The sequence below is a fragment of the Rhododendron vialii genome, chromosome 10a, assembly GCF_030253575.1.
Source record: "Rhododendron vialii isolate Sample 1 chromosome 10a, ASM3025357v1".
NCBI classification, from domain to species: domain Eukaryota; kingdom Viridiplantae; phylum Streptophyta; class Magnoliopsida; order Ericales; family Ericaceae; genus Rhododendron; species Rhododendron vialii.
In genome coordinates this window covers 26,344,269-26,365,888 of record NC_080566.1, presented here as the reverse complement: position 1 = coordinate 26,365,888, position 21,620 = coordinate 26,344,269, and the positions used below count along the sequence as shown (strand labels likewise).

At 37.8% G+C, this 21,620-nt stretch overlaps 1 protein-coding gene across 4 annotated transcripts; it reads right to left on the bottom strand.

Moving 5' to 3' along the window:
* Positions 1–5,510: 5,510 nt before the first annotated feature.
* Positions 5,511–19,599, bottom strand: LOC131303602 (probable LRR receptor-like serine/threonine-protein kinase At5g63710). 4 transcript variants are annotated; one of them, XM_058330548.1, is made up of 12 exons: positions 19,187–19,597; positions 17,797–17,970; positions 15,388–15,520; positions 15,134–15,205; positions 14,394–14,537; positions 14,110–14,181; positions 13,922–13,987; positions 11,470–11,540; positions 11,244–11,390; positions 9,076–9,417; positions 7,114–7,508; positions 5,511–6,003 (listed from the first exon to the last, which is right to left on the bottom strand). In XM_058330548.1, exons 1-12 carry the CDS (start codon positions 19,200–19,202, stop codon positions 5,689–5,691), a joined length of 1,947 nt encoding a protein of 648 aa, XP_058186531.1. In that variant the 5' UTR covers positions 19,203–19,597; the 3' UTR covers positions 5,511–5,688. The 4 variants fall into 4 exon arrangements, with proteins under 4 accessions (XP_058186531.1, XP_058186532.1, XP_058186533.1 ...); XM_058330549.1 differs by having other exon boundaries at positions 11,244–11,387; positions 19,187–19,594; XM_058330550.1 differs by lacking the exon at positions 14,110–14,181 and having other exon boundaries at positions 19,187–19,599.
* Between the last annotated feature and the right edge of the window lie 2,021 nt (positions 19,600–21,620).

Here is a 21,620-nt window from a genome sequence, read left to right as displayed (position 1 = left end):
AAGTTCTCTGGTTAGGGATATTGTTGCTTGGACTGTCCATGATCTTGCTCCTCACGTTGATAGGGAGGATATTGTTGTTTGGCTTTTGAACTCTACTGGGAAATTTTCTACTAAATCTGCCTGGGCTGAACTTAGGTCACGTGCTCCTGAGGTAGGCTGGTCCTGTTTGGTTTGGCATACGTACTTAGTTCCTCGTTGGTCATTTATTCAGTGGGTGGCTTTTCTGGGTCGTTTGTCAACAAAGGGTAGGTTACATGCTTGAGGGGTGCTGGCTGATTCAAGTTGTATCTTATGTCATGGAGGACAGAAATCTCATTCCCACTTGTTCTTTGAATGTCCCTTTTCTTCTTTGGTCTGGCTACAGGTTAGGGAGAAGTGTGTGGTGTCCTCTCATGGCTGGGATTTGGCCTCTGAAATTCCGTGGGGGGTGTTGAATTGTCAATCCACGTCGATTCAAGCATCCACTTTCAAGCTTTGTTTGTCTGCGTCGATTTACTATCTTTGGAGAGAGAGGAATTCCAGAATCTTTCGTCAAGTTGGACATGATTCTTCCTCAGTTGTGGCTTTGATCATGGGAGAAATCAGGGCATGCGCGTGCTCTTGGAGAAGGATGGTGAAGCACTTGACAATTCCAGATTTTGTGCTAAATGGGGGCTCCCGGAGTTTGTTTTTAATTCTACTTAAGTTTTGGTCCTTTGTATAGTAGCTTGGCCAGGTTGAACTTTGTTTGGTGATTGTCTTGGTTGTTTTATCCTGAGTTCTCAAGGCCATCTTCTTGAGTGTTGAGCTTAGTCCCTTTATAAAATCGACTGGTTCCAAAAAAAAAACTTGTTATTCTTCATTCCTCTTACTCTTGGTTTATTTCCAAAAAGTTCTGAAATATGGCAATAAACCAAACTCCACCTATCAACACTCACATTCTAGCATATCAATCATAAACTCAGTTGATTTTCGACCGAGTGAATTTACAAGTACTCATCCAAAAATTGCATAGTTGCCCCATTATACCTTTAGTAATTAATTCTCTCTTCCTAAAATTTATCTCTCTACCATATTAATTACTAATTCTCTCTCACCCTTTAATCTATTCCTAACCCTAAACTATTCTCTCTCTCAATTGAAATTCTCATGCTCCATTTTTCCTCCAGCGAGTCCCACATTCAGTGAGTTTTCTCTCTCTATTCTCTCTGGTAAACTCTCTGCTGCCCCTGAACACATTCGCCGCCCTCGACCTGAACTCTTCTCCCCCACCGCCACACAGATCTTGCTCAATGGCGGTTGTTGTTGGTTTTCATCAAGGACTTGGTTTTATTTGATTAGCAACCCACTGTTTTTGTTTTATTTCTTCATAATCTTTTATGGATTTTGGATTTATCCCACCATTTTGTTTTGTTTGGATTAGATTGGGTTTTTGAAGTTATATCTATTTTGATTTACGGTATACAATATTTGATTTGATTTCAGATTTTAAATTTATCATATTTGATTATGGTAAATTTAGTTATTCAGCAAATGTATCATAATTTGTGTGTTTTGCATCTTTATAGTAAATTTATTTTAAGGAACATTTGTTAGATTATAATAAATTTGATTTATTTATTGGTGTTGTGTTTATGGTAAATTCATTAGATACGATAAATTTTCATAAATAAAAAAACATAACCATTTTATCATATTTGAAAATTTTATTGTTATTGCGTTTATGGTAAATTTATTGTATACGATAAAGGTATAACAATTTTATCATAATTGATAAATTCATTGATTATCATAATTGATAAATTTATCATATTCGAAAATTGGAAGGTAAGGTAAAAAAAAACGTGAGTGTGTGTATGAGAGAGAGAGAGAGAGAGAGAGAGAGAGAGAGAGAGAGAGAGAGAGAGAGAGAGAGAGTTGGGTTTAAAATAATGAGATTTTCAAATTTCAAGAATGACTACTTAATGATTCAAACTGAATAGGATAGGGACTTAATTATGTCTATGGTACAGAATCAATATCGTTCGTTACAGGTCAGTATGACCAATATCGACTGGTACAAGCCCGCATTTAGGGCGGTATGGAACACCAATTTATGTGTACCGTTTTATGTCTGGTACAGTACGTATCGGCCAGTACAGTACATACCGGCTGGTACAGAACAAAATTGACGACATTGTGAAAAAAATGCTCTGTGACATCTCGAGGCTCTCTCTCTAGAAAACCCTAGGGCCGCCTCCAACACCCCCTTTCTTATCGCCAAGCACAACTCATCTGTGCGATCTCAACATTTTGAAGCTCTCTGCTGCCTCCATCGTCCAACCTCCATCGATCTCAGTGATGGAAGATGAAATCCACCTTCCTCGCCTTTGATCCAAACCTCAGGAGGGCTTTATCTGTTGAGATCCCGAAGTTTTGGGATGGTTTGGCGCATCCTCCAACGAATAAACTGTCAGATCCGAGGTAGCGGCTCCGGCAACCGAAGGTTATCTTTTTGTTTTGTTTTTTTTTTCTTTCTATTTTTTCTTGTTTATCTCCTTTAATGGAGATCTTTGTTCCCTGCATGGAACTTTATTTACCCTCTATGCGTGACACCCCGCTTTTCCTTTCAAAAATAAAAGGAAATACTTTTGACTCAAATAAATAATTCTTTCATTTTTCTTTTTCAAACTTCTTTCTAATAAAAAAATGATATTGATTATTATAAACTGCATTTATTTCAAAAATTCTTCTAATCTCGAATAACTTATATTTTTGTGTGTGTGTGTGTATGTGTGCATGTTATATTTTTGGGCCGGTTAGTTTTACTTGGGTTGGATTAAACTTTTAAACTCGGGTCAGGCTAGTTGGTGAGAGTGTATTTAATTATTGAGGAGAGGGCCCCTTATGCTTTTATAAATATTGAGGGACTAGGATTAAGGAGTATTATTTTTCTAAGAGAGGGCTGTGAGAAAGTGAGGAGAACGAGAGAGAGCCGCCGCAATTGAGAATTCGTCGGTAGTTTTCGGATCAGCAAATCATCGGGTAAGCTTAATGTTTTCATCGTCTCTTTTTCTTCCTTGCTAGGTATATAATTTATGGTTAAATAAGCACATAGAATTAGGGGCTTTGATTTGGAAACAATGGGGTTTTGTTTGGTGTAGCGAGTAGGCGGAAGAAAAAGAATCGAGGGGCTGCAATGATGAGATTGGTAAGTGAATGTGTCGAGATGAGAGAAAAGTGGTTTGTGAGTGGGTTGTTGGATAATGGCATTGGCAGTGGGTTTTGTTGGGTGTCGTGGGTGTGCATGTGTTCGGGACATCGTGGTCTAATTAAGTGTTAGATTTAATTTTATAGTAATCATAATAGTAGTGTTAGACTAATAGTTATGCATACTTATAATTTTATCTGTTTCTTTTATTTGTGATTCAGAATAGACGATTAGTATCACGCTTCGTATTTGGTTGCATTCATTATGACATCGAGGTGAGTGGTTAAGCATGTGATTCCTTTCTTGGAATCCTCTTGAGCCAATCTATTCTTGACATTTCGTTATTTCTTGTGATCCGATGATAATTAATCTTATTTATTGCTCTCATAATTATTGACAATTGACGTACCCTTTGGCATATAAGGTTAATTGAGAATATTTGTGATTGATCGATTGCCCTTACTTTTACTGTCATCGATTCATTGACTCCATAATATTATTGTGACTCTGCACCGGCATGGGGAGTAATCCTGGTTTGTATTTGTGTTTGGGACCATGGACTATGTTATATTTATTTAAGTCCAAGGAAAAGACCCGTGAGATATTGTGGTGACTTTGGCCGCTAGGGAAAAGACTTGTGAAATACCCTGTGACTCTAGTGCTCAACGGATAGGGAAAAGACTTGTGAAATATCCTGTGACCCTATTCCGGATCGGCTTTTTAGGGAAAAGGTCCCAAGCGCCATCTTGAGGTGACTCTAAGTACGGTGTTGGATCCAACGGGCGAAGCCCTGAGAAAGTATTTGGCAGTTGATAATTGGTACTTGGTAATTGGTAAATATGGTTCCCACTTTGGTTTGGACTACCTCATTATTGTTGTTCCTCGTTCCGATATTGTTGAGCAGGTTGTTGGTACAAAATGGTTGTTATCATTGTTTGATTGTTGTTGTGATAATTTGTTATTCAGTCATCCATCTTTTGATACTATTTGCTGAGCCATTGACTTCGTTAGTTTGTTGGTATTATTTGTTGAACCTTTGACCTTCCTTAATTTGACACCATTTCTTTGAAGCCCTTGTTATCGTTGATTTATACATATGCCACTTTGTATAATCACCCATAGCATGCTTAACTACTCAATGAGCTCGTCAACTGACAGATTTATTCCATAATTTTTTTCAGGTTAGTGTATGGAGCATTATAGTGGACTCTGTGGCTTTGTTGAGATCTTCTGTTTAGACCTCTAGGGCATGAACATTTTTATTTCTTTTCTATTGTCAAAAAGCTTCCGCACTTTTATTTATTATCTTCCGCACTTTTATTTATTGGCAGTTCATCGTAGAATTTCTTTTATTGATTGCGAGTTGTTAAAATATTATTTTTAATTAGGCTTCGTGTTCCATGATTATTACATGGTTCACGGCCGGTCATGTTCCCGGATTTGGGGCGTGACACTATGGGTATTGTTTCACCCCTTATGAGTAGATTTCTTTTGTACTTGTAGGGGTTCGGTTTATCGGGATCTTGACCATGGGTTGGTTCCGGTTCCTTCCTTCGCAGCTCCGTGCGTCTGCCGCCGAACCTGCAACAAGTCACTAGGACTGTGGAAGTCTAGTGACTCTCCGACGATCAAGTTAGATGTAGGGAGAAGTGTATAGGTCTAGGGTTATGGTAGAATGACATACACACTAGGTTAGAATCCCTTTGTATTTATAGACCTTGTTTTGTTTGGCCTCCAAGCTAGCGCGTGGAGGGTACGCTTGGGTAACCTCTTCAGGTGACGTCATACGTGATGAATGGGATAAGGCGGTTACGGAGCGCATGGCCAGGTCAGATCCCAATGATTACTCTCCTGGCGTAACTGCATGGGGCCCTCTTGGCGTAACCGTATTCCTTCAGGCGGCCTTGGGCTCGTCGGGGTCGGGTAAACTCCGCGCCCCTAGGCAGCGACAGAGCCCTGGCCGGACTCCCCTTACCGAGCGACATTCCGAGGGTGGCGCTGTGGTCTTCAGATCCTCATACCAAATGTCAAGCAAGCACCCTCGTGCTCGCTCGGTGCAATGTGGCTCGGTGAGCTATTCGAGCCCCAGTTCCGGAGCCACTATAGTACTCAAGTGTATTCTCATCCAAACCACAGGGATAACCCGATTATCGATTATCGTGAGTTTGTTCTCGTCGACGGGCTCCGATTTGGGGTTTATAGCCCGTTAGGTGGATTTTGAGTAATCAAAATTTTTGAGTTTGGTTCTAAAAAAATAGAAAATCTTTTCATCTCTCGCAGGAGAAATCTCTTTTCTATATTTAGTAGTAGATACGCACAGTGGTTTGCTGCAGTGCACAGATAAACAAAACTACAGTTGAAATACAAATAAGAAGAAGTCGGTTACAAAATTATTTTACAAGGTAACCGTTATGGTGACAAAAAAGAGTTCCAAGCTCATCATACCATGTAGAACAGTACTTAATTTGGTCCATACACTAAAACTATAACTCAGACTTTGCTTCATCTTTCGAAAATGTCTATCTTGCTTGTGACAACTGTACGGCTTCTTGGTCATTTGTGGATTCTCCGGCCCATTCGAATTGGTGAGGCAAAAGGGAGAATTCTTGACTTCTTACTAATTCAAGTTGCTCCCATTCGGCCCATCTCTCTTCTAAACCATCTCCTTCAAGCAAGCATACCACTTCTGCCATCTTTGGACGATCTTCTGGTGAACCTTGTGTGCAGAGTAATGCAACTTGAACCAGAGTCTCTACCTCTTTGGGATTGTAGTTGTCTTTCAAGTTTCCATCCACAATGTCTTCCAGCCTCTTTTCTCTAAGAAGTTTCTTGACCTGAATAAGTACATCCAAGTGGTTCTTCAGCAAAACGTATCCAAGTGTATATAGAAATACCGCAGCTAAACAAAGTAATTGCCATGAAGTTTCCGTTAGGCTGTGTTTGGATCTTGGACTTGTAAACGAATCGGTGGAGGAAAAAAAAAGAGTGCAAAAGAAAGGAAACGTTAAACTGTTTGGATAGTAACTGCCATGAATTTTGCGTTAGGCTGTGTTTCAATCTTTGATTTTTGGAGCAAAAATATAGGGAACAGGAAAAGAGAGGACAAATAATAATGTGCTTGAGTAGTTTTCGCTCACAAATCCAAAATCCAAGCAAAGCCTCATTGTGTGCTTACTAAGGAAAACATAACAAAAGGAATTTATCCTCACAAATTCAAGAACTAAACAAACCTTCCGTATAGTATTTACCGAGGAACAGAATAATCGTAACTTGGCTGCTGTTAGACAACAAGTCGATTAAAGTGGATAACCATTGATTGCGCAACAATAAAGTTTTAGTACACCACATGTTTTGTACAACTAATCTTTTTTTTCTAGCAGATTGAAAAGAAGCTTCTAAGACGTTCTTTTGTTCCTACTCTGAAAAATGTTTCCATGTAAATAAATAATCATGACTTGAAAATCCTCAACCACGAAAAAAAACACTCTGTTTGACAAACTATTATTGTCGCAATCTCAACTTTAGCTAGAAGGTCAGGCTCATTCAGATGACCTCCTTTCATTCACAGGAATCCCTGCTTGAGAACAGGAAAATTTATACTACACTAGGTGGAACAAGCATCAGAGTTGGTTGGATTGAACAATGATATCCAAAGTCCATTTAAGTACTGATCATAATCAAGAAGAAGAAGAATAGAGATTTCTAAATTAGAAAAAAAAGAAAATGGACTATATCAGAACGGATGAAATTTTAAATCCCTAACTGCTCTGAGATTTTGGACAAATACTTCTGTTTGGAGCAAATTGCGAAGTGAGGGACATTGATTTTTTTCAAGCCTGAACAAAGAGGAGAAGAAACCAAGAAAGCAAATACCAGAGAACAAAAGAAACACAGAAAATAAATGGGTATCTAAAAAAACCAAGAAAGGGAGCACAGGAACTTACGTGGTCCAGCAATAGAACATCCTCTTCTTCTTCAAGCCGAGAGAAATCAATTGCACGTTGACCAGTTATGATTTCCAATAGAGTTATACCATAACCAAACACATCTGTCTTTTCAGATGATTTTCCTGTAGACAAGTATTCTGGGGCAATGTGTCCCATAGTACCACGCACTTGAGTCGTAACATGAGTCAACCTTGCATCTACTAGTTTTGCAAGCCCAAAGTCACCAAGAACAGCTTCAAAATCATCATCCAGAAGGATATTCGCAGCCTTTAGATCACGATGTACAATCTTAGGATTGCAATGCTCATGCAGATACTCCAGTCCATGGGCTGCACCGAAAGCCACACGCTTTCTCGTGGCCCAGTCCAGGCCTTTTTCTCCAGGTTTTAAGTCTGTCAAATTCGAGAAAAAAAGAAAGATTAATTAATCGTGAAGCCTTTCTACTCAAATTCATGCTGATATTGATATTATAAAAATGATGGAGAGAGCCATGCTATGAACATTTAAACATACATACTGATGGACAGCCATTTCAACTATGCTTCAACGTGATGCACTGTTATCTACCAGTTGGAGGCAAAAGAAACAAAATAACCTAATCTAAAATGTCATTAAAAGCAGTTCAGGGATAGAGATGCCAAACAAAATTCAAGCATAAGAAAGATGCCATTGCTAGTACTTACAATTTTGATTTGAATGTCCTAAAATTGAAGTCCTCTTTGACAAGTTAAAGTACAAGTTTTGATTGTTTTACAGACATTAAAAAAAAGAAAAAAGAAAAGGAAAATACGGGAAATTGATACTTTTTTAATTTTAGTTTGAGTGCGTTAAATGTGTGTCCTCTTAGAAAGTTGGAACTCCCAAAAGGGCAACAGATGGAGAGATAATTTGCAGTTGCCCTCGAGTTACAATTTCTTCCCTCTCTAACCATTTACACATTCCAGCGTCATCTATAAGTATTACCACGTCAGTGCAGGAGAAAGAAAAGACCTTAAAAGAATTAAGACGACGTTCTAGTAAAAGGGATCAAAGAAAAATGTCAGAACACATTTAGATCTTAGATCGTAAACTACTATTGCAAAAAATTCCCTATGAGAATCCATGTAGAACTCCAGTATATCATTTATTCAAGAATCCTTACAATTTGCCCTCTTTTTCTTTCCTTGTCATCCAGTAACTTACTTGGTTCATTCTATTCCTTTTGGTCTGATTAAGGGGATTCATTTCAGTCAATTAATTATCAAAGAATCTTGCAAAGTTGTCAAGCACTATAAATCATCAAATGCTGAAAAAATCAAGCCGTTCAATAATCAAGTCTAAACTTCTATTTGAAATTTGAAACTACTTGAGCACAGAAAATAGCAACCACTATCATTAAAACTGGTCCATCAATTATATGTGTTCTAAGATTATGAAGCCTCCTAGCAGTTATTTTTAGCTAAAATTCCTTATTTCAAAACTTTTAGTGTATCTACGCATCCTTGAAGGATAAAAATACTGGTCCACCAACTGTATAAATCTGATAATTTAATGTAACAGGGAAATTAAAAAGAGATGAACTAATAAATTCCCAACATAGATTATTTTCAAGATATAGTTTTGCGTTTGGCTTAGATAGATTGAAAAGGCCAGAAAAAGGAGGTAGGAAGCCAACCACGTAGGGGCGAGCAAGTACATAGAAAATAACTCTACGGGCGTAAAGCATCTCTTCTTCAAGTAGCCACAAATTAGCATCTTCCCCAACCAATTTGAGTTTTAGTCATCATCTATTTTCCTACTTACAAATATAAACAACAATTCAACCAATCTTCCTGTCCAAAATGTAAAATTGCCAGTATTCAATAGGTTGCACCTTCTAAACGTAAAAAACTCAATGAGACGGCCTCATTTGAATGGTGTGCTAGTCTAGGTCAATAAGGTAAAGTCTGGCATTAAGCACAGTGCTTGTAAGTTAAATACCTCTTAAGCGATATGCAACACTCAGATTTTGCATGAATGGATAAACAAGAATTCTCTCAGATGACATTGTACAGAACCCAATCAGGCGGAGCAGATTTCTGTGAACTGCAACGCTTATCAATTGAACTTCCCTCAGGAATGCAGCCTCTCCACCTGGACTATGATAATCCGTGAGACGTTTCACAGCAATCTTTATGTTGTCTGAAAGAACACCTTTGTAAACTTTTCCAAAGCCTCCTTGCCCGATTATGTTGCTTTCACTGAAATTGTCAGTAGCCAGTTGGATTTCACGCCAGGTAAATTTTCTTAATTGGCCGAAGGAAATTTTGCATTCATCTACACCTGAAGTGCCAAAAAGTCCAACTTTCAACCTCAGCAGCAGATATTATCAGCTAAAATCAGTTTGCTTTCCTAGAAAATAAAACCATGAAAGTGGGAAGTTTAAGACATGAAATAGGATCGCTAATCTTAGCAACCATTTTAAGTGGTCTATTGGGATGACTTCATCTGCTTCAAAGCATCCTTGATTGGGCAAAGAGTGCAGCACCAATAATATATTGGGTTTTTACTATGACCGTAAGGCCAGGACATCTTTCAAAGCAGTATTCTTTCTTTCTTTTTTAGTTGAAGTGGAATGATTTTAAGTATTTTAGCAAGTCATGGGTGATTCTGCTTACCAAATACTGAAAAAGAGAGTGGGAGATGGGAAGAGACGCCACCAAGCCAGAGGATTTGGGAGCGTTTTCTAAAGTTTGTAATTTATAGTTAAGGACACCCAAAACAATTGCTGTTTATGGAAGGGTGAAATTAAAGAGAGGGAAATTTGTAAGATAGTAAAAAAGAGAGAAAACATTTACTGTTCAGGTATTTTGGAAACGAAAAAATCATATACAAAACAAAAATAATATGGATACCGACGGGTTGGGTACAGATTGTGTTCCGACCCGTTATGTGGGGTTCATTTCAGGTAACATACAAACAATCCGAGATGTCATTTTATTTGGAATAATTTTTTGGTCAGCCCAGTAAAAATCAGTTTATTCGGATACTAATAAGTGCCTGATCGAAGTTGTTGAATATTTTCTAAATTTGTTTCAGAATTCTACCTTTTTTCGGTAGGGGGCAGGGTACTATGACAAAATTGTGATGTCTCAAATAGATCCCTAGGCCCTAGCTCAATGACATTGTCCCGCCTAACAACATGACCCAAAATACTTGAGCAGTAGCCCAAGTTATTCGTAAATAATTTACATCGATCATTGAAAACCCATGTAGAGGTTTGATATGGGACATGGTGTCGCAAAAACATTATTGGTAGACGTTTTGAGTTATGTTCTTAATTATGGTACATTGGCACAGTTGATTGGCTTTTGATTAATGTGATTATGATTAAGACATATTTGGCCTTCCCTTATTACTTTTTCGTTCCATATGTTTGTTCATTTTTTGCAGGTGTCAGATGACTCAAAAAATAATGTATTTTCGTGAACAATTATTTTGAAATTCTTTTCTCCAATCAAAAGATCTCAATTGGGAAAAAACTTGAAAAAGTTGTTCATCACATTACATGAATTTTTATTCGATTAAACGCACGATTATCGAAAATGGGCATATAATATGGAAGGGATGGGGCCATATAAAAATTTGCTAGTCTACAATTCTCTAGTTAGTGCACGATTGTATTATTTTGTTGTAGGCTGTCTGGACCAACAGTCAAGGCCTTGTGGTTACGGCCCGTCACTTCCCTAAGTGGGTTGAGTCGTGTGACAAAAACAGTTACGGTTCCTTTTAGGTAGAAGTGGATCACTGAACTTATAAGATATTGTTAATTTCTATAACACAAAAGGACATTGAGAAATTGCCCATTCACAATTCACTTTAACGAGGTGCAATTGTTAGAATAGAAGGTTTCAAGAGCCAGCTATGTAACATCAACCTTGGTAAGTTGATGCTCAAATCTTTACGATCAGTGATATCTATCTGGGGATCATATGTTCTCTACCTAGAGAATGATAAGTGAATTCCTTTGGGTAGGATTCTTTTTATTTCACTGAGCTATTTTCGAGGTTGGAAGGAAATAAAGATTCTTTTGGTATCGTACTCAATGAGTAAAGCACAATATCGCTAGTTATGGCGATTCCACAAAAGAAGCAAAAAGAAGAACTCACCAGCAACATCCACAAATGCATCATGCCTGGCTCTACGCGTTTGACGGCATCGATACACAAAGATAGCCCCAAGTAACAGGAGAATGAAAGCACCACAGCTTAGACTGACAATGACAATTTCAAGTCTTGACTTCTTGGAGGAAACTGCTGCAACATCTGAATGTTAGGTTTTGCATAGAGATTGCCTTGATATAAATTGCAGAATGTTAACAATGAAAAGTTTAACCTGGAACGGGGGAACTAGAAACACAAGGTTGCTGCAAGCTGGACCCACAAGAAAGGCGAGTTCCTGAATAACTGAAGGAAGTGAAGCATGAGATCAAGGAGTAACGTACAATCTAGAAAAAAATAACGATGTCTAATAATGTTGTTCGTATTTATCGACAAAAATAAAAGAATAACAAAAAACAGCAATATAGCGAGAACAACATCTTAAATAAAAACAGGCGAATTGAACTACCTAGATATTGGGAGAGAATCCACGGCAGTGATAAATCAGTAAAGTAGCTCTGTTGTTTTTGTTTTTTCAGCTGTTCTTACCGCATGCAGCATTATTTTGGGAGAATGAAAGTCAGCATTAGCCCTAGCAAATTTCCCTCAACAACTTTCTTTTTGAAATTCTGATCTCAAGTTATTTTGTGGCAATAGAATGTAGTTCAAGCCCATACTTTTCAGCAATTTTTAAGTACAAGTAGTAGGCCAACGGTTTTCATAAATCCCCAGTAAAACAAAAATCTCAGTCATGATACAATTATAGGATAAAATTGCTGCAACTTTGTTGGCTTTGACTGTATCTAACAATTTCCATCTTGCAGTTATAAGCTCTGAAATAGAACTTAGAACATGGCAAACCATACACATGGATACTTGAAAATTAGGTAGAGTGATACCATTCACATTGATGGTAGTGGAGGTCAAGGGAGACCAAAGCCAATTGGGGTCCAGATACGACAAGAAACATTATAGCTTGTGTAAACACCCCAATTTGGCCTAACGAGTATTTCAAGTCCCACCTTGGGGACCATCCCGATGATGAATAGGATAAAGTGATTGTTGATTGACTTCTCATAAACCCGAGGGACTTTGTGAGTACTTTTAGCCACTTAGAGGACCCAATCTAGAGCCAAAAAGCCTTTCAAGACAGAAACACAGTACTCTGGGAAAATGCATCTATTGGCCGCAAGATTGATGTGATGGCCGTTACTTCTTTCTTTCATCCGTGGAATATGGTGTTTGAAAATCTCCCAGAGAGATCGTTTCCTTGCCCGCGAGATGCATTGGCGGCCGCCAGATCATTTTGCCCAGAATTTTGGAACTTTCCGTCTTCGTTTGATCCAAGCTCGAACCCCTAAAGAACTCGCTTTGTTCTAGGGTTTTGTGAAGTTGATCACCACAATCAACCACCATCATCCGCAATCAATCACAATCCGAGCAATCAATCTCTAAGGGATCAAGGTGGGAAGGCCACAAGGCCTTTGGTATTCTTTAATTTCTGTTTCGTTGTTGCTTTGATCCTTATTTCCGCTTAATTAATTTTTTTGTTCTAGCATGAGGAAAAACACCGGCGAGACTCTGATTATTCGGCCGGGACATTAAACCAGCAGATGTGGCCTGCAGATCTATTCTGCAACTATCAAATCAATTTGTTGGGACAGTTTATCTTTCTATTGTTTTCTGTTTTATTCTGCATGGCGTCCCTTCCCCTATCCCGTGTAATTTATTTTCTATCTTGGATCACTCACTAAATGTTTAATGGCTAAAAACAAGTTTTACGTGTGGAATCAAATAAAGTGATAATTAATTTTATGTTGAACAATTATGGGCCAGCCTCGCAGCTGGGGTTGGGCGAAGAGGGATGCCTAACACCTTCCCCTTATTGTAGCTTTGGTTTCCGTTCCCAGAATCTCTACTTGTTTTCTGAGTTTTCTTAAAACTAAGTGGCAACTCTATTCAAATGCAACTATTATCGTGCGGCGATGCTTCTAGCCATGGGAGCATTCACGATTTCGGTTTACACTAATGAAACATGTAGTAATGGTCACTGTGTGGTGATGCCCCTTTGGGGAGGTGTCCACAGCTTGCAGTTTAACTGAGGTTATAACCCTTGACCAAGTTTTTTCAAACAAGACTATGTAGCTGATCCCATGTAGTAGGGAAAACATGCCGAGCTGAGCCGTCTCTAGTCTGATAGTTAGAGAAAAACAAAAACAGAATTGCAATTCTAACAGTCTATTGTCTGCATTCTATAATGAGGGAGATGTATGGTTGAACACTTACATACTGTTACCCTCTAAATCAGATCAAGCAAAGAGTGGGAAATTTTTCGTAGCACCCAGTTTCACTTTATGAGTCAGGATAGAGAAGAACAAGACATGCATCAAAAGATTCCAAACCATTTCAAAGAGCATCCCCACAAAGAAACCAACAAACTACACAAACACCACTTCTTAAACACAAGACAATATAAAATGTGGTCCATTTATTGAATAAAGAACTGATGAAATACTTTGGTCCTTCAATTTCTCACTTAATGAACCAAGTAAACAGGAATAATGTCATGAGAACAGTACCTATGTCCACTTACTTCAGGTCACTTTTTCCAATGATTAAACACTTTTTATTATATAAGGTTCAGAACTTCAGATGTTGAAAGCGAGAAAAATGTTCAATGAACTTACTCGAATGTTGGCAAGGAAAACAACTTTGTTGGGATTGTTCCCGTTAACTCGTTGGACGAGAGATCTCTGTAAACCAAAACAATTCATCAGCAGCATAAATAAAGGGCGGGCAGTGATCAGCTAGGAAAGCACATGAATACCAACCAACACTAATGTGGCAAGACAAAAGTTGACTAAAGATTCCTTACAGTTCCTTTAAGCCTGTAACATTTGCAAGTGAATCAGGAACAGATCCACTTAAGTGGTTACTGCTTAGCACCCTGAAGGAGATGAGACAATAGCTTCAGGGCAACCCAAATTTTTGATATGATACATGAACAGTTGAAATTTGAATATCTGATGCAAATCACATGCACTTCCCACCCCAGTCAAATTATATTTTTATTAAGTGATTTAGTTTTTTATTAAGTACTTTTTTTCTCTACACAAAAATAGGATAGTCATTTGCTTGAGAAGCAGAAAGCAGGCTTACAGATGCTTTAGACTGGAGAGATTGCCCCAAGAAGTGGGTATGGAACCACTGAAATCATTGTGTGAAAGATTCAGGTATTGAAGGTGGTCCATACTGCCAAGATAATCAGGTAACACACCATATAGATTGTTATCCTGTAATTCCCTGCATGGAGATTGACCATTAAGACTTTCAATTGTTCTTTGACAACCAATCTATAGGATGACAAGAGTGAAAATACATAAGGACATATAAAAACATTAGTCTCCTAAGAAACACAAAGTTTCTGCCGTTTCGATGGGAAATTATATTCCTTGCTCTCGTGATAATATCAAATCCCATTTCAAGAGTAGGGAAAAGAAATCATCAGGCAGATGTTGCTGGGATCATAACTCACAAGGACAAGTTTTCAAGACTGTACTGTAATCATAACAAACCTATAAGGCTACACTTATCAAGAAAATGTTCCACAAATTAGTTATATGGATGCTATGCTTCATGGTACAGTTTGATTGGCAATGGGGAAATAACATGTCAAATATACTTAACTGTGATGGACTACTTACCAAAAAAAAAACTGTGATGGACTAATAAACTAGAGTTTCCTTTAGAAGAGAAAAAAACTGTAGGAGTACTCATGTAAGGCCAGTTAATGCAGTTCACACAGCAAAATGAGTGCGCTGAAAAAGAGCAGTTTGACTCGAATTCATGCAGCTATATGACAAGAAAGTAGATGGTGTAAAAATGAAATGTAGACTTACAAGCTAACCAGATACTTCAGTTTAGTAATCGAGGGTGAGAGAGTTCCTGAAAATCCTTTTGAGGCCAAGCTCCTGGAAATTAATACATTCATAAAATAATTTGAAACAATATCTTGGCTATATTGCAAGTTTTGTTCATATCATTATATTGGAAATTACAAACCTAGGGTACACCAGTTATAGAAAAATGGGTATTTTCTGTGTGATATAAGCAACTAAAGAAAAAAAGATATCTTCATACAAGAAATACTTACAAGGATACAACATTTCCATTGTTACAAGTGACATGAGACCAACTAAAGCATGGGCTGACAAGATGATCATTCCAATCGGAAATTATCCGATTGGAATCATTTAGAGCTCTTAGAAACTCAATCAAAGCTTCACCTGAAACAATAGCAGGAAAGGGCCCCAGCCACCAGATATGGAAAAATTCAGACAGCTAAGGTGGCAGTTCCAAAGTTACATTTTCTCAGAGCATACGAAGAGATACAAAATGTGTTTACAAATATTATTTACTACAAGGAAGACAACTGCATATTCAATTAATGAACAACAGTAATACATGTAAACATATAAATTAGCTAATTCCCAAGCAATATGTAGTCATGACTCATATGGATATGCACATCAAACGGAGTAGAGAGTGAGCGAGCCTGCACTTGATAAAGGTGAATAGAGTTAACATCTTCTCAATTGTAAGCTCGGGGTTTATGTAGCACGATACGGGCATGGACACAAAAGTGGCATAGCTGGAGATTGATGAAAGTGCGGGGCACCAGATACACTCGTTACATTTTTATGAGAGAAAAAACTATTCTCTCTCTCTTTTCTTCAGAAAATTTTTACATTCAATTTGATAATTTTGTAGTATTATTTTCATGACTATTTCGAAAATTTTGTTTAACTACGCCACTTACTTCAATTACACTTTTTGTCAACAACAGGTAGCTTCGAAGAAAAAATGTTCAGAAATAAGATGTATATTTCAAATAAATCTAACAATTTTCACAATTATGCACAATCAAACTAAAAATATTTTCAGTAATTCGAAATGATTTTTAAATTTTAGTTTGTAATTGGGGTTGGCTTGGCGTACATTTAATGATGCGACATGTGGTATTTGGAGGCTAAAGCTTGATGGAGTGTATGTGTTGGATAACAGACCATTATCAAGAATTATAAATATACTACTTACTTATAAATCAAACTAAAAGAAAGAAAGAAAGAAAAAACTTAAATTCCATTGGGGTCACGAGCCCCCACTGGGCCTCAATTGCCTCCGCCGCCGGACACAGAAACGGGAAATGGGATTTCCAAAAAATTGCAGACATAGACACGGCAGGGGACACGAAAAAAATAAGTTGATAAATAATATATATGTTAACATAGTGGAAACATAGTCATATATATAAGCATGAAGCATCAATATGTATATACAAGAATCATCTATACATCATACTACGCAATCTAATAAAATTTAATTGGACATGCCATGTCGCGTGTTGAACAAGGCTACGGCAACCTCTAGGAGTTTTGGTGTTTCATAGCTTGCGTGACGCTTAGAGAACAATTATATTAGTTGCCAGCTAGGTTACAGATCAGATGACGCTGGATCTTCCCTAGTCAGTGGAAGTGGAAGAACAAAGAGGAAAATTTAGTTGGACAATTCTCTTTACTTATCTTGCTCTGTGATCATTTGGTGTAAGGGATCAACGGTTCAGAGATCGCACTTGATAAAGGTGAATTCAGTTATTATCTTTCTCAATTGTTTCCTCAGCGGAATATGGATTGGACCCTAGCTAATATGGCCCTCTGGAGAATTTTTGGCACAGGGATATTCCTTTGCTTGAATCTCTCACAAAGCACCACCTTTATCATGTTTCTACGTCAAAGGGTGCCTCAATTGCTTGTATCTCGATTAAATCTTTTCTCCAATGGATGGGTGCCAATCCATCTCCACAATCCCAATGGTAGAGAGAGCAAGATTATTTACCATCCTCATCTTTAACAGGTTCATACCATGCATGTTTTTTTCCCCAAGATGAAAACGAGGTGTAGATCCATTATGCATGCATCACTTTTACGCCAATGGACATCAGGGTCATGGTTTGTCAATCACAGTTTCTGGTCGAAAAGCGTTCTAGGATGGCTTGCTTCAAAAGAGATAGAACTCTTATATTACGCCAGACCACCCACTGCATTGGAAATGGAAAGCAATGATCCAGAGTCTCTAAGCTGTTATACTTGCTTGGAGACAGAGTGAACAATGGTGCTCACTACATAAGCATGTAGTTGGAGTGTCTCTAGAGATTGTCCCCAAGTGCTAGGTTGAAGAACAAGAAACCTTTATCGTGAGGTTCAACCTAAGAGGGGAGATAGCAAGACATGTTCCACTTAAAATACTTTTCTTCCTCATCTCAATGTTACTGATAACCTTCAACAGGGACATAACATACAAGTAATTGAATCCCAAAATGAAGCATATAGGTGCTGATGTGAATGCAATATACTAGTTCTGTTGAAGAGATGAATGGATTGAAATAAGGGCAGCCACGTGAAAATGACATGTTATTGTCTAAGTGACAAGAGTACGATAAACAAGCTACAAAAATAAAAGACTGTAGATTAAAGCGATAATCAAAACTAGAATTTGACTGTACCTTCGACATCAGGCCCATTGGATGAATAACTGATTTTCACGAAAATGAGGAGTGTGACCCAGCTAACTAGTAGCTTCAAATGGGAATGCCAGTAGCGCAAGGCTCCAAACCTTTGACAACCTCTAGCATCCAATGAAGACTTTTTGGATGATTTTTGGCCTTGTTTTGGTAATTCTATGTCAAATAAAAGATGAAGGAACACATGTTAAAGTTTTAAAAGTCAAATCGGCAAAAATACTTACTTGTAAGAACAATTGAAAAGCACATGGGATCATCAAAAGGTTGCGGCATGATGCATATTGCACCATTAAGCGAAACTGAAAAACATTTGAAGCACATAGAAAACAGCAGAAATCAGCAAGGCCTCATATTGGCTTATTTGAATATTAAACAGCTTAACAGCAGCAATTATTGTTTCCAATTTTCAAAGCTCAAAATCCTACGAACAGGCAGATTTAGGTCTTCTAAACTGTTCCAAAAAGGTTGCATATGTTACGGACTTGGGGACTCTATCAACTATTCCTATTTCAAACAGCACAAACTGAATTTTTATGTTAATCTTGACTTAGAATCTCTCACTGTTTAGGAAAGTCGTCTCAAAGGACAAATGAAAGAACACCATCAATCACTGTTTCACGCGATGAATGATTTCAAATCTCATCAGACGAATGAACTTCTAGAGAAAGAAAGACTCATTGAAGTTCGAATTACTATGAAAGAAAATATTTGGGTTGACTCAAGAACATCTGTTAGAAAGCAAGAATGTAAACTATAGCAACAACAAGAAGATCCCCAACATATACAATCGCATTTGGTCAAACCCCTCACATAGAAAGAAACCCATCAAAGAAACACTCAGATAATTGTCACAAACTTCCCATGTACATATATAATTGCAGCAAACCCCAGCCAGCAAGAAATACCAGTTCAAAGCACAAGTTCCATCCACCAAGTAAGGGCCAAATGGAAACACCCAATACACATCAAGCAACTTCTACAATCGTATATGACCGGAGTTTGGGTTTGTTTGCTTTTCAATGAATGGTTAATCTACCCACAAAAAAAAAAAAAAACTTATACAATCATGCATGTGCATCCTGTTGAAAGAAACTCATCATAGAAACACCCAGGCCTCATTCGTTTAACTGCAGCCACAATGATAAGTAATTTCATCGGATAAATAGGCACCCAAAGTACATCAAAGCATCCAATTGAAAGAAACCCATAAAAGAAACACTAGCATAACTGCACAAAATCATTGTCAATGGGCAATTCAACACAAATTTTGCAGGTTTCTTACATCAAGTAAAGGCCAGATAGTAACCCAATATAAATAAATAAACAACTTAAACAATTACATGCATATGTGCATTAAGTGCAATAAACTAACCTGATGACTTAGCCATGGTTGTTGAAGCCCACCATGAATCAAGAAGCAGAAGGAGTTGATAAATATCATTACGAAGATTATCTGAACTTGCTGATGGGATACAAGGGACCCACAAACCATTCAAGAAAAAAGAGGGAAAAAAGAAGAAGAGGGTAGGGGTTAGGGAATTGGAATTCTGGCAAGGCCAATGGCAGAGTGGAGTTGAGGGGCCACTAGGGGAGTGGGTTGGTAGTGAATGAGAATCCCACTAATGGAAAAACGAAAATGCCCTCTTTTGCTGCTTTTAAAAGACTCTTAAATTGTGATTCTGATGCCGAGAGAGGCAATTAGTGAGGGAAGAAACTTCTTTTTCCATGATTATATTCCCTGCTTGGAAGACAAGATCAATATTGTGAGGATTAAATTACATCTTCCACTCCAAACTAAATTCTTTTACTCTCTCAGTTTAGCCCATGAAGTTCTTGAAGCTTCTCAATTATCGAGATATGTAGGGTTCCAAATGAGCCAAGCTGCTCGTGAATAGCTCAGTTGTGTCTCATTCAAGCTCGTTCAATTATAGTAGTACTAAACAAGCTTAAAGGCAAATATTTAAGCTCAATTATTTGACCAAGCTTGGCTTGATGCACTACTTCAAATTTTGTGTTTGACACACATGTGTCCGTGTGAATTTCATAACCCAAAACAAAAAAGATCGGTGAACTTTGTACTACACTCCCTACCCACGCTAGCAAACACATAATTTTGAAATGAGATGGGAAATCCCTCATATCCTTAACATTTGATGTGGGAGTCTACGAATGAAAGTAAAAAATAAATAAGCCATCTTTTATACGAAGTTTATGTTCGTCGACTGGGGATTTATAAGCACCTATAATGAAAGAACCATGCCTTGCATGTTTGGCATTGAAGCGTGCATGAAATGGTACTTGTGAACCAAGGTTTGTGAATGTTCGAGCTTGATTCAAGCTTGAGCCCTTTTAAGCTCATTAGGGTTTTTTTGAGCTCAAACTTGGACTTGTTAAAAACTTAACAAAAAAAGAACACTCTAAAACTCAGCTCTATTCATTTGCAGCCATAACTACATATAGGTAATCTCTGTTATTAAAATAGTTAGATTAGTATATTAGAAGAGGAGCTGAACTCCTGATTTCGGGCAATCTAATGAGGTGTCATGCCACACCAACTCTACCTTCTATATATCATTCAACTAGGATCAGCTATATGAAGCATTTTACTTTTGCCATATCGCTGTTTCAAGTAAAACTGAGTGTATTCATATTTTCTTCACAATCTATCCCATGCCATTTTTCTTTTTGTTTCGCACAGGCTTCCTTGACAAAGCATTGGTGTTCCCGCATGGCAAGCGTGCTTGGTTAACAGTTTTTGATTCTTAATTCCATGGTACATGCCCAAAGGATAACTTTTGTTGAAAGGTAGCTCAACGATCAAGTCCCTGTAATGCTTGTCACAAACAAGCAACTGGGTCGCCTTTTGCAAGTGCAATGCCAAAAGCTAGTATGGATGGTGTCTTGCCAATTCTACGATGCTACCCGAGGGATGTCTACTCGTTACTCTTAGCCCTTCAAAAATAATTACCGGCTTCCATCAAAAGTAATATTTTTTTTCTGTTAAAAAGAAACGGACAACAAGAGTTTAAATACTAAATTGAATTATCTTTTTTTTCTTCTGAACAAAAATTGAATTATCTTAAGTTCACAAGCCGAAGTGAGATGTGGAAATACTTTCCGGATGCAAAGGATAATTTAATCCCTTTTAAGGAATTATTCTAGATAATTACCATGACACTCTTTGGGGACCATGGTGGGTGTTACTGTGGACTCGTGTTGTGGAAGGGGTATATAAAAACAAACCCACTAGTCGTTGCATCTTTTAAATTTTCAACTTTGATCAATTCCTTTTGGTTGTAACACAAAGGAATTTGGGAACGGAAGGGAAAGGTGTCAGCTTCAAGGAAGGATCTTAGCCCGGTTAATTGGTGGTTTGCTTTTTATATAATTAATTAGGGTTCCATTTTTGGAGTCAAACCGTAAAAAAATAATTTCTTATGAATTTTCTAATCTCGGATCGGAAAGGAAATTCGTCAAAATATGCGTAAGCTAGCACGGACCCCCTAATCGTCAAGAAAAAAAAAAAAAGGAAGTGAAAGATTACCAGTAAAAGTTATCAACAATTGGTGATGGTTACCTATGTTCTTTTTATAAAGGGGTGACATGATTAAATAAAGAAAAGGTGTACTTTGTTGGTGTTACCATGCTCCATGGATTGGTTCCAAAAGTGCATGACAATCACGGACCCTTCCTATTTGCATGTTGACCCCTTGTTTGTATTCTTTTGTAGGGCTATTGTAGTCAATTCTAGTCAACATTCCAAAAACTTGGTACCACATGTAGGGGGATGAAAACAATTGATGCTT

Bases quoted from the DNA above. Each gene is read 5' to 3' on its own strand.
- LOC131303602 (XM_058330548.1), bottom strand. The intron at 9,418-11,243 runs GTGAGTTCTTCT...TTGGCACTTCAG, and splicing joins TGCATTTGTGGATGTTGCTG to GTGTAGATGAATGCAAAATT. The intron at 6,004-7,113 runs GTAAGTTCCTGT...GTACTTATTCAG, and splicing joins ATGTTCTATTGCTGGACCAC to GTCAAGAAACTTCTTAGAGA.